The sequence below is a fragment of the Petromyzon marinus genome, chromosome 1 (assembly GCF_048934315.1).
Source record: "Petromyzon marinus isolate PM22_M1 ecotype Great Lakes invasive population chromosome 1, UKy_Petmar_22M1.pri1.0, whole genome shotgun sequence".
Classification (NCBI taxonomy): Eukaryota; Metazoa; Chordata; class Hyperoartia; order Petromyzontiformes; family Petromyzontidae; genus Petromyzon; species Petromyzon marinus.
In genome coordinates, this window is record NC_133667.1 from 2,179,268 (window position 1) to 2,194,402 (window position 15,135).

A 15,135-nucleotide genomic window follows, 5' to 3' on the forward strand; every position below is an offset into this window, starting at 1 on the left:
CGACACGTGGCCCACCCCCGCCTCGTTGCGTGAATGCGCGCGCGCGTGTGTGTGTCTGTGTGTGTGTGCGTTTGGGAGTCCCCCCGTGTCTCTGCGTGCGTGCGTGTCCGTGTCTCTGCTAATATGCATCTGTGAGTGTGCGTGCGCGTGCTTGCATCTCTGCGTGCGTATCCCTCTGTGTACATACGTGTGCTCGACTACGTCTCTCCGATCGTGCGCGTGTGTCGGTGTGTGCGTGTGTGTGCAGGGAGCGGTAGTGTAGCGGTTAGCACGCTGCGCTACGAACCTGGCGACCTGGGTTCGATTCCCGCTCACGGCCAAGACTCAGCCTGAAATGAGTACCCGGTGCGGTGTGTAAACATTGCCACTAGGGAGACAAAGGCGGTCGAGCGTGGTGCTGGCCACCCACCCCCTTCGTGTACCGTTCCGGCCTTCAGTCTGTTAAGGCTATACGGGGGATCTTTATCTTTGTGTGTGTGCGTGACTGCGTCCCTGCATGTGCGTGCGTGCGTGCGCACACGCAGATGAAGCGCGCGCTGGGGCTGGAGCGAGGCCGCGTGTGCGCGTCGCTCCGCCGTGGCGAGCGCCTGCTCAGCGAGAGCCTGGACGTGTCGTGGGACGGCCGCGCCGTCAAGCAGAGGCTGGCGTACGAGGTGACGCCCCCCCTCCTCCTCCGGACTCCCCGGCCCCCTTGGCCCCCCGGCCCCCCACACCCCCACACCCCCCGCCCCCCCCAGCTGGCCTGGACGCTACTACGGAGATAACAGACAAAGCAGGTGGCTCAGCGGTAGAGCGAGTGGCTCAAGACTCAATTTCAGGAGGGTCTTGCCAGGTCTTTAGAGCAGGAAGCGATGACCACTACTACCGCTGCGTGTTCCCAAATGAGTGATTTACAGTGTAACTTTCTCAAAATTTGAACGCCGGAACACAATGGCCAATTACTCTTGCGAATATATGCGTTGTTACGTATGTGTGTTGTGTGTGTTGAACATCTTTTGCACCGTACGTAGGACAACAAGCTAAACACGAAAAGTAGTTGTAGAGAAATGGGTCTCTGTTGTGAGCCTATGGGTCTCTGTTTTGAGTTTATGGATCTCTGCGCGAGTCTACGTATGTATGCGTGATGGACTTCTTTCGCACCGTACGCAGGACAACAAACTAAAACACAAAAAGCAGTTCTAAAGAAATGTGTTCGTCGATCTCGATGCTTTAAAAGTTGCGTAGCCTCCGGTGGCTCCCTAATAACGCCGTCACGGGATATCTTAACGTCGGACGGCGCGTTGTTAGTCGTGTTACTATTACTACGGTCACGACGCACCACCGCAGCGTTAACCAGGGGGCGCCCGCTGGATTCGAACCCAGCGGCCGCCCCGCGCCGACCGCCCAACTGAGCGTGACCCCCCCCCCCCCCCCCCCCGTGTGCCCAGTTGAGCCGTGCGGCGGGCGGGGACCAGCTGGACGTGTCGGCCTCGCTGGAGCACCCGTTCGGAGCTCGATGCAGGAAGGGTGAGCTCACGGCCAAAGTCAACCTCAACTACAAGGACTCCCTGAATCACACGGTGACGCTGCGCGGGTGCGACCTCCAGGACGTGAGTGGCACCGCGACCGCCGCCCCCGCCGCTGACGGACACGGACACACGCGGCCACTAAGCGCTCGCACCCACACAGCGCCTACAGCCGGACACCCGGACACACAGACACACAGACACCCGGACACGGACACACGCGGCCACTAAGCGCTCGCACCCACACAGCGCCTACAACCGGACACCCGGACACACAGACACACAGACACCCGGACACGGAGACACGCGGCCACTAAGCGCTCGCACCCACACAGCGCCTACAGCCGGACACCCGGACACACAGACACACAGACACCCAGACACGGAGACACGCGGCCACTAAGCGCTCGCACCCACACAGCGCCTACAGCCGGACACCCGGACACACAGACACCCGGACACGGAGACACGCGGCCACTAAGCGTTCGCACCCACACAGCGCCTACAGCCGGACACCTGGACACACAGACACACAGACACCCGGACACGGAGACACGCGGCCACTAAGCGCTCGCACCCACACAGCGCCTACAGCCGGACACCCGGACATACAGACACACAGACACCCGGACACGGAGACACGCGGCCACTAAGCGCTCGCACCCACACAGCGCCTACAGCCGGACACCCGGACACACAGACACGCGGACACACAGACACACAGACAACCGAGGCCACAGTGCCCACACACAGACACACAGACACCCGGACACACAGACACCCGGACATACAGACACCCGGACACACAGACACACAGACAGCCGAGGCCACAGTGCCCATACCAAGACACCCGGACACACAGACAACCGGACACACAGACACACAGACACCCGGACACACAGACACACAGACAACCGGACACACAGACACACAGACACCCGGACACACAGACACACAGACACCCGGACACACAGACAACCGGACACACAGACACACAGACACCCGGACACACAGACAACCGGACACACAGACACACAGACACCCGGACACACAGACACACAGACAACTTAGACCACAGTGCCCACACCCAGACACCCGGACACCCGGACACCCGGACACACAGACACACAGACACCCGAGACCACAGTGCCCACACCCAGACACCCGGACACCCGGACACCCTGACACCCGGACACCCAGACACACAGACACACACAGACAACCGAGGCCACAGTGCCCACACCCAGACACCCGGACACCCGGACACCCTGACACCCGGACACCCAGACACACAGACACACACAGACACCCGAGACCACAGTGCCCACACCCAGACACCCGGACACCCGGACACCCTGACACCCGGACACCCAGACACACAGACACACACAGACAACCGACGCCACAGTGCCCACACCCAGACACCAGCCTGATATAGATAGTAAGCAGTCAGAGGAGTGATGGTGGTAGGATGTACTACAAGTGTTGGTGAGTGGTAGCGAGTGAGCGAGCGGTAGCGAGTGAGTGGTCGCGAGTTAGCGAGTGGTAGTGAGTGAGTGGTAATGAGTTAGCGAGTGGTTATGAACGTTGGGCGCTCGCGAGCGGCGTGCGTCGGTGGGCCCCGCGTGCCCGTGTCATCCCGCGTGCCCGTGTCATCCCGTGTGCCTGTGTCCCCCCGCGCAGCCCGTGCGGGTGAGCGGGCAGCACCAGCTGCTACGCGGGCGCCACTTGCTGGGCAGCCGCGTGAGGCTGCAGCTGACGCGGCGCGAGGCCGACGACGTCCACCTGTCGCTCGCGCTTAGGAACGCGGAGACGCGCGACGGGGGCGGCCGCAACTACACGCTCGACATCACGGTGAGACGCAGCGCGACGGGGACGGCCGCCTCCTCTGCCTCCTCCCTCAACCGCCGCCGCGTCCCCATCCCGAGCCTCCCGTCTCCTGTCCTCAGGCCTCCTCTTGTCCCCACCTCCTGTTGTATCGTGCACCCCGTGTCCTCCCCTCTCCTGCCTCATTTCCACGTCTTTTGTCTCCTGCCTTCGCGCTCTTCAAGTTGCCGATTCGGGTCCCGTACGACAGATTCCGCTTCACTTGTCCCACATTCCTCCACGTCCAACGTACTGTGTCTGGTGACCTGTGTCCCATCGCTCGTGTCCCCGTGTACCGTGTCTGGTGATCTGCGTTCATGTGTCCCTCTGTCTCTGCTGTCCCAATCTTGTGTGTCCGATGTCCTCGTGCCCCCCTGTGTCCCCGTGTCTCATGTCCCGTGGTCTATGCGCCGCATCTCCACGTCCGTCTATCTCTGATCCATCTATCTCTCTCTCTCCATCTCTCTCTTTCTCCATCTCTCTCTCTCTCTCCCTCCATCTCTCTCCCTCTCTCCATCTCTCTCCATCTCTCTCTTTCTCCATCTCTCTCTCCCTCCATCTCTCTCCATCTCTCTCCATCTCTCTCCATCTCTCTCTTTCTCCATCTCTCTCTCTCCCTCCATCTCTCTCCCTCTCTCCATCTCTCTCCCTCTCTCCATCTCTCTCTCTCCATCTCTTTCTCTCCATCTCTCTTCATCTCTCTCTCCATCTCTTTCTCTCCCTCCCTCCCTCCATCTCTCTCTCTCCATCTCTCTCTATCTCTCTCTCTCCACATCTCTCGCGTCCCGTGTCCCCCGAGCAGGGCTCGCAGGTGTCGAGCAACACGGTGCTGGGCTGGCGCTCCATGCTGGCGCTGAGCCCGTGCGCCCACAGCGCCAGCTCGGCGCTCAGCTACCTCGCCCGCCATGACCAGCAGGTGGACTGGACGCTGATTGGCGCCCTGGATCGCTGCAACGGCGTCCTCAACGCCGAGGTGCACGCTCACACACACAGACACAGACGAAGATCCCCCGTGTAGCCTCAACAGACTGTTGGAGCTACTGCTGCAAGCGAGCATGCACACGCGCGCAAAAAGCAATTGTAACCACACTACGACGAGTTTTCCTGTAATCCAGTGTCTCCATGTGTCACCCCACGTGTCCCCGCGTCTCCGCGTCCCCGCATTTCCCCGTGTCTCCGCGCGTCCCTGCGTCTTCGCGTGCCCCCGCATCTCTGCGCATTCCCACGTCTCCGTGCGTCTCCGCGCGTCTCCACATTTCCCCGTGTGCCCCCGCGTCTCCATCTGCCCCCGTGTCAAACCCGAATGTGGGACCTGTCCTATTCTCTTCTCCGTCCCCCTCCGTCTTCTGACCGTGACCTTCCAACTCGCCCTGTGCCCTCTCTCCACCGCCCACGTACCCCCCCCCCCCCCCCCCACGTGGAGCAGGCGCACTCCCCGCCGACGGGGCCGCTGGCGCTGCGGGCAACGTACGCGGGCGCGCGCGGCGACGACCGCGTGTCGCTGGAGGCCACGGCGGGGCCCTCGGAGCGGCTCAACCTGCAGCTGCAGAGAACCAACAAGTGCCTGCGTCTGTTCTCCGCGCTCGCCTCAGGTGCCCACCCCCCCCACCTCGTCCCTCCCCCCCCCCACTGCCCCCCCACCCCCATCGCAACACGGCCGCATGTGCGTACGTTGAAATTCTTTCACACCGTACGTAGCCAACCGTGCTAATCGGAGGTGCGGTTTTGAGCCTGTCGGCAGTGTTGAGTCTGTGGGCAGTGTTGAGTTTATGAGCAGTGTTCAGTATACGGGCAGTGTTGAGTCTATGGGCAGTGCTGAGTCTATTGGCAGTGTTAAGTCGATGGGCAGTGCTGAGTCTGGGTAGTATTGTGTCTATGGGCAGTGTTGAGTCTGTGGGCAGTGTTGAGTCTATGGTGCAATGTTGAGTCTATGGCCAGTGTTGAGTCTATGGGTAGTGTTGAGTCTATGGTGCAGTGTTGAGTCTATGGGCAGTGTTGAGTCTATGGGTAGTGTTGAGTCTATGGTGCAGTGTTGAGTCTATGGGCAGTATTGAGTCTATGGGCAGTGTTGAGTCTATGGGCAGTGTTGAGTCTATGGGTAGTGGTGAGTCTATGGGCAGTGTTTAGTCTATGGGCAGTGTTGAGTCTATGGGCAGTGTTGAGTCTATGACATGTAAGTGGTCTGAGTGATCGGGCCTCGCCGGGTTAATTTACGCCTGGTTTGATTGCGTGACCGGTGGCCGCTGGAGGTGACTACCGGTGTGCGCGGAGCCGCGGGTAGTGCCCGGGGTGACGCCACCACCACCACCGCCGCCGCCGTCGCCGCCGTCTAACCGAGAGTGCTGTCGTGACGACACCGGCGACGCAGGCACCAGCTCCGAGGAGGCGCACGCCTCCGCCTGCCTGGAGACGAGCACGCGGGTGCGCGTCAAGGCCTTCACGAGGCCCGGCCGGGGGCCGCCTGCGCGGAGGGGGGCGATGGCCGCATCGCCGGCGGGCCGCCTGGTCAAGCGCTCCGCCGCGTCGCCGGCGGGCCCGGATGGGTCGGGGGTCGCCGGCCGGGAGCGGCGGAGGAGCGACGGGGAACGCGTGCTGCTCGAGGCCACCGTGGAGCTGCTGAACAAGACGACGGTGCGCGTCGTGGGCCGCGCCGACGCCGACAACTTGCGCGACGCACAGGTAGGCGTTCCGCGGCCCCGCCGTGGCCCAGCGGCCCCCGGCGTCGCGACTTTTGCCGAGCGGAGGGGGAGGGACGCCCGCGGCTCACGGACGTGGCGTGCCGCCTTTCCGTCTCGTTTCGTCCAGAAAAAGCTGGAGCAGCTGGGCGCGCGGCTACGCAAGGGAGTGAAGGAGGCCGTCAAGAGGACGGAGCAGATGCTGCAGGACCTCAAGGGCAAGGTAGCGGCCCCGTCCTCACCCACCGTGACCCACGTGACCCGAGCTACGGCGCTCCACCCCTCTGCATCTCTGTGTCTCACCCTCCCCCCCCCATGTCTCGCCCGTGCCTCCCCATGTGTCCATGTGTCTCACCGCTCATCCTCATGCCTCACCGTGCCTCTGGCGCCGCACAATCTCGTCTCTTCTCGGAGGTCTCCGTGTATCTCCCCCTGTCTCTCCACTATATCCCGTGTCTCTCTCCCCACGCGTCCCCGTGTCTCCGCTCCATCCCGTGTCTCTCTCCCCGCGCGTCCTCCCGTGACTCCCCGTGACTCCCCGTGCCTCTCCGCTCATTCCCGTGTCTCTCCCCGTGTCACTCCCCCTATCTCTCCGCTCCATCCCGTGTCTCTCTCCCCGCGCGTCCCCGTGTCTCTCCCCGTGTCTCCGCTTTATCCCTGTCTCTCCCCGTGTCTCTCCCCCTGTCTCTCCCCCTGTCTCTCCACTCCATCCCGTGTCTCTCCCCGTGTCTCTCCCCCTGTCTCTCCGCTCCATCCCGTGTCTCTCCCCGTGTCTCCGCTTTATCCCTGTCTCTCCCCGTGTCTCCCCCCCTGTCTCTCCCCCTGTCTCTCCCCCTGTCTCTCCACTCCATCCCGTGTCTCTCCCCGTGTCTCTCCCCCTGTCTCTCCGCTCCATCCCGTGTCTCTCCCCGTGTCTCTCCCCGCGTGTGTGTCCGCTCGCGAGGTGTGGCCCCAGCGCGTGCTGGCGCGAGCGACGCGCCTGGTGCTGGAGCGGCTGCTGCTGCTCGAAGCGGCGGCGGTGGGGGGGGCGGCGTGGGGGGAGGGGCGCGCGCGGCGCTCCGCCCACGCCGCGTGGGAACCGGCGCGGCGCGGCTTGGAGCTCGCCCGCGGTGAAAACCACGACCACGACAACCACGACAACTACAACCACTACAACAACTACAACAACCACGACAACAACTACAACCACTACAACCACTACTACAACTACTACTACAACCACTACAACAACCACTACAACTACTACAACAACTACAACCACGATAACCACGATAACCACTACAACTACAACCACAACAACCACGACAACCACAACAACCACTACAACTACAACCACGACAACCACTACAACCACGACAACTACAACAACTACAACCACAACAACCACGATAACCACGACAACCACGATAACCATGACAACCACTACAACCACTACAACCACTACTACTACAACCACTACAACCACAACAACCACGATAACCACAACAACTACAACCACTACAACTACAATAACCACAATAACCACGATAACCACGACAACCACTACTACTACCACTACAACTACGACCACTACAACCACAATCACGACAACCACTACAACCACTACTACTACGACCACAATAACCACGATAACCACGACAAGCACTACTACCACTACCACTACAACCACAATAACCACGACAACCACAACAACTACAACCACAATAACCACAATAACCACTACAACCACTACTACCACTACAACCACGATAACCACGATAACTACAACCACGATAACCACGATAAACACAACAACTACAACCACTACAACCACGATAACCATGATAACCACAATAACCACGATAACCACGACAACCACTACAACCACGATAACCATGATAACCACTACTACCACTACAACTACAACCACGATAACCACGACAACCACTACAACCACGACAACCACTACAACCACGATAACCACAACAACTACAACAACCACTACAACCACGACAACCACTACAACCACGATAACCACGACAACTACAACAACCACTACAACCACGATAACCACTACAACTACAAACACGACAACCACTACAACAACCACTACAACAACTACAACCACAACAACCACTACAACTACGATAACCACTACAACTACAACCACGATAACCACTACAACTACAACCACGACAACCACTACAACTACAACCACGATAACTACGACAACCACGACAACCACAACAACCATGACAACTACGACAACCACGACCACTACAACCACGATAACCACAATAACCACTACAACCACGACCACTACAACCACTACTACCACTACAACCATGATAACTACAACCACGACAACCACTACAACCACGATAACCACGATAACCACGACAACCACTACAACCACAACCACGATAACCACGACAACCACGATAACCACGACAACCACGACAACTACAACCACTACAACCACTACAACCACGATAACCACGATAACCACTACAACCACAATCACGACAACCACTACAACCACAACCACGATAACCACGACAACCACAACAACTACAACAACCACTACAACTACAACCACGACAACCACTACAACTACTACAACTACAACCACGACAACCACAACAACCACGGCAACCACTACAACTACAACCACGACAACCACTACAACTACAACCACGATAACGACGACAACCACTACAACCACTACAACTACAACCACGATAACCATGACAACTACAACCACGATAACCACTACAACCACTACAACTACAACCACTACAACCACGACAACCACTACAACCACTACAACTACAACCACTACAACTACAACCACTACAACTACAACCACTACAACCATGATAACCACTGTAACTACAACTTCGACAACCACTACAACTACAACCACGACAACCACTACAACCACTACAACTACAACCACTACAACCACTACAACTACAACCACGATAACCACGACAACCACTACAACCACAACAACCACTACAACTACAACCACGATAACTACGATAACCACGATAACCACTACAACTACAACCACGACAACCACTACAACCACGATAACCACGATAACCACGACAACCACTACTACCACCACAACCACGATAACCACAACAACCACGACCGTAACACCTGCCACTGCAAGCACCACAATCGCCACTGCAACCACTGCCACCACCGCAACCGCAGTAACCACGGCAACCACGACCACCGCAACAACTGCCACCCCGACAACCGCCACGAACTCCGCCTGGCCTCCCATGATGGCCGACAACAATGGCGCCATAGATTATAATGATACTGCAGTTTGATCACATTTATACAAAAAACAACTTCGTTCGACTTAAAGCGTATGTCAGTGTGTGTGTACGTTGTTGGCGGCGCTATGAACCCGGCGACCCGAGTTCGATTCCCGCTCACGACCGACACTAATGACGATTATCTGAACCGGTCCTGGGCCTCCCCTAGGTCGACTCAGCCTCAAATGAGTACCCGGTGCGGTGTGTAAAACATCGCAACTGGGGAGACAAAGGCGGCCGGGCGTGGTGCTGGCCACCCACCCCCTCGTGTGCCGTGCCGGCCTTCATAGGTGCTGCTCGCTAACAGCACTTGCCCCAACAGTCTGTTACAGGCTACACGGGGGATATTTGCCTTTGTGTGTGTGCAGAGAGGCTGCGCAGTGCATGGGACCACTGGGCCGAGGCGGCTCACCTGGCCGCGGAGGACGCGCGCCGCCAGGCCATGGAGAGCCTGCCCACGGCCCTGGTCGCCGCGGTGACCGCTAACGAGACGCAGGACGCGCTGCAAGCGCTCGGCGGATGGGGCCAGGAGGTTCGTGGACGCACGTGTGCGCGCACGCACGCACACGAAGACAAAGAGTCCTCGTGAAGCCCTAACAGACCATTGGGGCAAGTGCTGTTAGCGAGCGGCGGCTGTTAAGACCGTCACGGTACACGAAGGGGTGGGTGGCCAACACCACGCCCGGCCACCTCTGCCTCACCACTACTGATGGTCGTGAGCGGGAATGAACCCGGGGGGCATCTGGTTCACAGCGCAGCACGTTAACCGCTGCGCTACAACGCATGTGTAGTGGTCGGTGTGTGTGTGTCACACACAGTCGGAGAGGAGGTCGTTGCAAGGAGGCACCTTCTCTTTGATTCCGTTACACCACTCCGGCCGTTGACACTCACACGGATCGCCTCCTCTCTCTCGACCACGTTGCCGTACAGCCCGGCCTAGACACAACCCTGACCGCGTTGCACCGACGGCGTCGACCGAGACGGCCAACAACTGTCCGGCCGCGCAATGATTGGGCGAAGGCGGCAGCGACGATGAGACGAGTCCACTCCCAGTACCGGCAGCCCGGAGCTCTCGCTCTCCACTGCTTTTATTCTACTCGGCGCGGCCTGGCCCCGTCCTGGCCGCGCCTCCCTTCTCGAACCCGCTAGAGGGTTCCAGGGGCTTCCCGATGAGGTCTTCCATGACCCTTGCCCCAGTTCCTCCGCCCTACCGGCACACACACCCGCGTATTTGCTCGACGGCGTGTGCGCTAACTGTCCACCGCAGTTGCCGCTGCTGGACAGCAGTCGGCGCTGTGTCACTACACACGCACACGGACGCATACCTGCTGTGTACTGTGTTGGACTGCTATGCATGCTGTGAATACTTTGTGTACTGTGTGTGCTGTATGAACTGTGTGTGTGTGTGGTCTGTGAAGTGTGTGCTATGTGTACCGCGTAATGTGTGCGATATGCAGTGTGTGTACTGTGTTTTGTATGCACTGTGTGCTGTGTGTACTGTGCGTGTGCATAGGCCGTGACACACCTGACGACTTGGGCTCAGCGCCGCCTCATGCAGGCGGTGCGCAGCATCAGCCATCCCCTACAGGGCGTCTATGAGCTGCAGCCACAGTGAGGTCATGGGGTCATGGGGTTATGGGGTAATCACCCCCCCATCAGCCAAACACTAACCTTCATCCCCCTCCCCCGGCTCTCATCACCTGGCCGCGGTGGCGAGATGTTAACTACCTCGCCTCGTATACGGGAGGTCGTGGGGTTCGATCCCGACCCTGACGCCTGCTGTATATTTGGAGTTTGCGGTGTCTCTCTCCCCGTGGTAGCGTGGATTTTTCTCCGTGTCCTCCCGGTTTTCTCACTCCACGTTTAGAATCAACGTCACGCGCTTAACATAATTTGGCTGCTACGCGTTCCCACGTGATGAGCCCACTTCGTTGAGCTATCATTTGTGATGGCCAGGTCGCCCCTGAAAGAGAGCTCCGTAGCTCCGTGGGCTTTACCTGGTAACATTAAAAAAAAATACTTTAACACTAAATACCCTCCCATCGCATGCCACACCCCCTGTGTCTACTATATCCACTGCATATTCCCTAACCCCTCTCCTCCATCTCTCCTGACCCCTGTGCCTCCCCCTGACCCCTACGACCCCAAACATCTTCCCCTGTGCGCCCCCCCCCCCCAGCGAGCACCGGCTGTCGGCGTGGGTGCCGCTGGACGTGTCGACGGGCGCGCTGGCGCTGCGCGATGCCGCGCTGAGCAGCGACACGGCGCGGTGGCTGCGCTCGCTGAGCCCCAGCGCCGAGCTCTACCGCCTCAAGCATGAGCTGCTGGGGCAGCCGGCGCACGGTCCGTCGCCACCGCGGGCCCTCCCGCCAACACCACCACAGCCGCCCCCCACCCCCCACGCTGCGTGTGCAACCGTGTGTGTGTGTGTGGGGAGCGATAGTGTAGCGGTTAGCGCGCTGCGCTATGAATCTGGCGACCCGGGTTCGATTCCCGCTCACGGCCAACACCAGTGACGATTATCTGAACCGGTCCCGGGCCTCCCCTAGGTCGACTCAGCCTCAAATGAGTACCTGGTGCGGTGTGTAAACATTGCCACTAGGGAGACAAAGGCGGTCGGGCGTGGTGCTGTCCACCCACCCCCTCGTGTACCGTTCCGGCCTTCATAGGTGCTCGCTAACAGCACTTGCCCCTACAGTCTGTTAAGGCTACACGGGGGGGATCTTTGATCGTCGTGCCGAGCGCCACGCTGGGGAGCGGTGGCGCGGCGGTCAGCGCGGCGGCCTCAACATGGCCGCGTCTGCCCCCCCTTCGCTCCGCCCCCCCAACCCCCCAACCCCGCCGTGCCCCCCACAGCCCAGGCAATGCTGCTGAGCGGCGGGCGCCGCGTGCTGCAGTTCGACGGCCGCTGGCTGGCGCTGCCCGCGGGCTGCGCCGTCCTTCTGGCGCAGGACGTGCGCCCCGACGCCACGTTTCGCGTGGCGCTCGCGCCCAGACCCCCCCTCCCCGGGGACCCCTCGGAGGACCCCTCCCTGCTGGTGACCATGGGCCCCGTCACCCTGCTCATCCACGCCAACGGCACGGTGAGACCTCTCCCCCCCCCCAACCTCACCGGGTGACGGTGGATCCCACAGAGATCCGGTGAGGGTGAGTAGGTGTGTGGCGGGGTGCGGGGGAGTAGTGTGCGTGACGGTGGTGTGGTGCTAACGAGGGTTATGGGTATGCGGTGTATGGTGTGATGTGTGTGTCTGATGGTCTGTTTGGTGTGTACGGTGTATATATATATGGTGTTCGTGATGTGCGTGGGCTGTGTGTGTTGTACATGTGGTGCACTGTGTGCGTGAGGTGTGTGTTGTATTAATGGTGTGTGTCAGTGACGTGCGGTGACGTCAATGGCTGGGGAGGCACTGGCCTAGTGTCAGAGCCACACTGAAGGGGGCGTGGCCTCACGGAGGGGGCGTGGCCTCACGGAGGGGGCAGATGTGATAGCTGCCTCCCCTGGTGCTTTCTCATTGCAGTTTCATGACGAGACCAGCGAGCCTAAATATCTTTATACACATACGTGAAATAAGTTACCTAGAGTATGGAAGGCGAGGACATGAAATGAAGGGGTCTACAAACATCACATTGGCGACATACTGAGATAGTAACAGACACGCGCTTATTGCCCGCGCTCCATCCAGTTACTGAGGGGTTACGCAATCACAGGGGAGGCTGAGCTCGTCGCTGCCTCACCTCTCGTCTCTTCCCGTATTTGCAGCGGAGCTCCGCAAATTTGGCGATTTTGACTTTAAAAATGATTGTAATCGTACAGAAATGACATTTATAACACAGATCCGTTTGAAAAATCTTATTATTTCGTTTTTTTTACTTTTCGTAACAGCGATTTTCATTGGAGTATGACAGGTGAGGCTCTGCCTCCCCTGCCTCCCCTGACCGCATGTCCCTGGTGTGTGTGTGGGGGGGGGGGGGGTGTATGGTGTGTACATGGTGTGTACATGGCACGATTCGCGTGTGCAGGTGCTGGAGGGTTGCCGCGTGCTGGATCTGCCGGCGCGCCGAGCCGGTGGCGCGGTGCTGGTGCGGCGCTCGGCGGGGGCGGTGGAGGTGTCGGGGCCGCGGGGAGCCACGTTGCGCTGCGACACGGAGAGCCGCGTGTGTAGCCTCACGCTCGCCTACTGGGACCACGGTGAGCTGCCCTCCCCACGCTCACCACGCGCCCCTCCCCACGCTCACCACGCGTCTCTCCCCACGCTCACCACGCGTCCCCCGCCACGCTCACCACACGTCCCCTGCCACGCTCACCATCTCCGTGGTTGATGTTGATGTCTCGGTGCTGGTGTTTGATGGCTCTCTGTGTGTGGTTGATTGTGGATTGTGGTGGATTATGGTTGATGGCTCTCTCGCTCTCTCTGTGTGGGTGATTGTGGGTGAACACGATTGATCGTGGGTGATCATGGTTGATTGTGAATGATCGTGGCTGATCGTGGTTGATAGTGGTTGATCGTGGGTGATCGTGGGTGATCGTGGGTGATTGTGGTTGATTGTGGGTGATTGCGGTTTATCGTGATTGATGGTGCGTGATCGTGATTGATGGTGGTTGATCGTGATTGATAGTGATTGCTAGTGGTTGGTAGTGGTTGATCGTGGGTGATTGTGGGTGATTGTGGTTGATCGTGGGTGATCGTGATTGATGGTGGTTGATCGTGATTGATGGTGGTTGATGGTGGTTGATAGTGGTTGATCGTGGGTGATGGTGATTGATAGTGGTTGGTAGTGGTTGATGGTGGGTGATCGTGGGTGATCGTGGGTGATTGAGGGTGATTGTGGGTGATCGTGGTTGATCGTAGTTTATCGTGGGTGATCGTGGTTGTCTCCATGCCGCTCCCAGCGCGTTCGGTTGGGTTGTTCGGCACCAATAACCTGGAGCCGGCGGACGAGTGGACGACGCCGCAGGGCGAGCCGGCGGCCAGCTCCGATGCGCTGGCGCTCAGCTGGCAGGCACGGCCAAACCAGCCATCAGCACCGCACCAATACACCCCACCACGCCTTTCATCCTCACCACACTGTTCAGCCGCACCACACACCCACGTGTGTGTGTTTGTACGTGTGTGTGTGTGTGTACATGTGCCTAAGTCCCCGTGTGTGTAAGTCCCCGTGTGTGTGTCCGCGCGTGCGCGTGCAGGTGGGAGGGCGGTGTGAGCCAGTGGAGGAGCGGCCTCTCTGCCCGAGTCGCCTCTGCCAGGAGCTCTTCCTCGACTCCTCCTCCTCCCTGGGCAGCTGCTTCCGCGTGGTGAGCGCTTTCCCGCCTCTGTGCTGCCCCCGTGCTACCCCCGTGCTCCCCCCGTGCTCCCCCCGTGCTCCTCCCGTGCTGCCCCCGTGCTGCCCCCGTGCTGCCCCCGTGCTGCCCCGTGCTCCTCCCGTGCTCCCCCCGTGCTCCCCCCGTGCTCCTCCCGTGCTGCCCCCGTGCTGCCCCCGTGCTGCCCCGTGCTCCTCCCGTGCTCCCCCCGTGCTCCTCCCGTGCTCCCCCCGTGCTCCCCCCGTGCTGCCCTCGTGTTCACCCCGTGCTCCCCCCGTGCTCCCCCCGTGCTGCCCCCGTGCTGCCCCCGTGCTGCCCCCGTGCTGCCCCCGTGCTCCTCCCGTGCTGCCCCGTGCTGCCCCGTGCTGCCCCTGTCTACTTGGCACTGCCGTCTGTGACACTGGCGGGCCCCCTCCCTCCCCTCCCCCCTCCCCCCTCCCCTCCCCCCTCCCCTCCCCCCTCCCCTCCCTCCCCAG

General features: G+C 59.9%; 1 protein-coding gene across 1 annotated transcript in view; it reads left to right on the top strand.

Annotated features, from left to right (window-relative positions):
• The window catches only part of LOC116952753 (uncharacterized), a 40,357-nt gene that overhangs the window by 22,750 nt on the left and 2,472 nt on the right, over positions 1 to 15,135 (top strand). Inside the window, exons 31-45 of the mRNA XM_032972771.2 lie at positions 525 to 653; positions 1,428 to 1,589; positions 3,189 to 3,359; positions 4,174 to 4,344; positions 4,798 to 4,963; positions 5,740 to 6,050; positions 6,177 to 6,269; positions 6,990 to 7,155; positions 9,729 to 9,892; positions 10,874 to 10,971; positions 11,540 to 11,703; positions 12,217 to 12,443; positions 13,381 to 13,549; positions 14,252 to 14,361; positions 14,546 to 14,653. Of these exons, the coding sequence (XP_032828662.2) occupies positions 525 to 653; positions 1,428 to 1,589; positions 3,189 to 3,359; positions 4,174 to 4,344; positions 4,798 to 4,963; positions 5,740 to 6,050; positions 6,177 to 6,269; positions 6,990 to 7,155; positions 9,729 to 9,892; positions 10,874 to 10,971; positions 11,540 to 11,703; positions 12,217 to 12,443; positions 13,381 to 13,549; positions 14,252 to 14,361; positions 14,546 to 14,653 (2,409 nt within the window). The remainder of the gene's footprint in view (positions 1 to 524; positions 654 to 1,427; positions 1,590 to 3,188; positions 3,360 to 4,173; positions 4,345 to 4,797; positions 4,964 to 5,739; positions 6,051 to 6,176; positions 6,270 to 6,989; positions 7,156 to 9,728; positions 9,893 to 10,873; positions 10,972 to 11,539; positions 11,704 to 12,216; positions 12,444 to 13,380; positions 13,550 to 14,251; positions 14,362 to 14,545; positions 14,654 to 15,135) is intronic.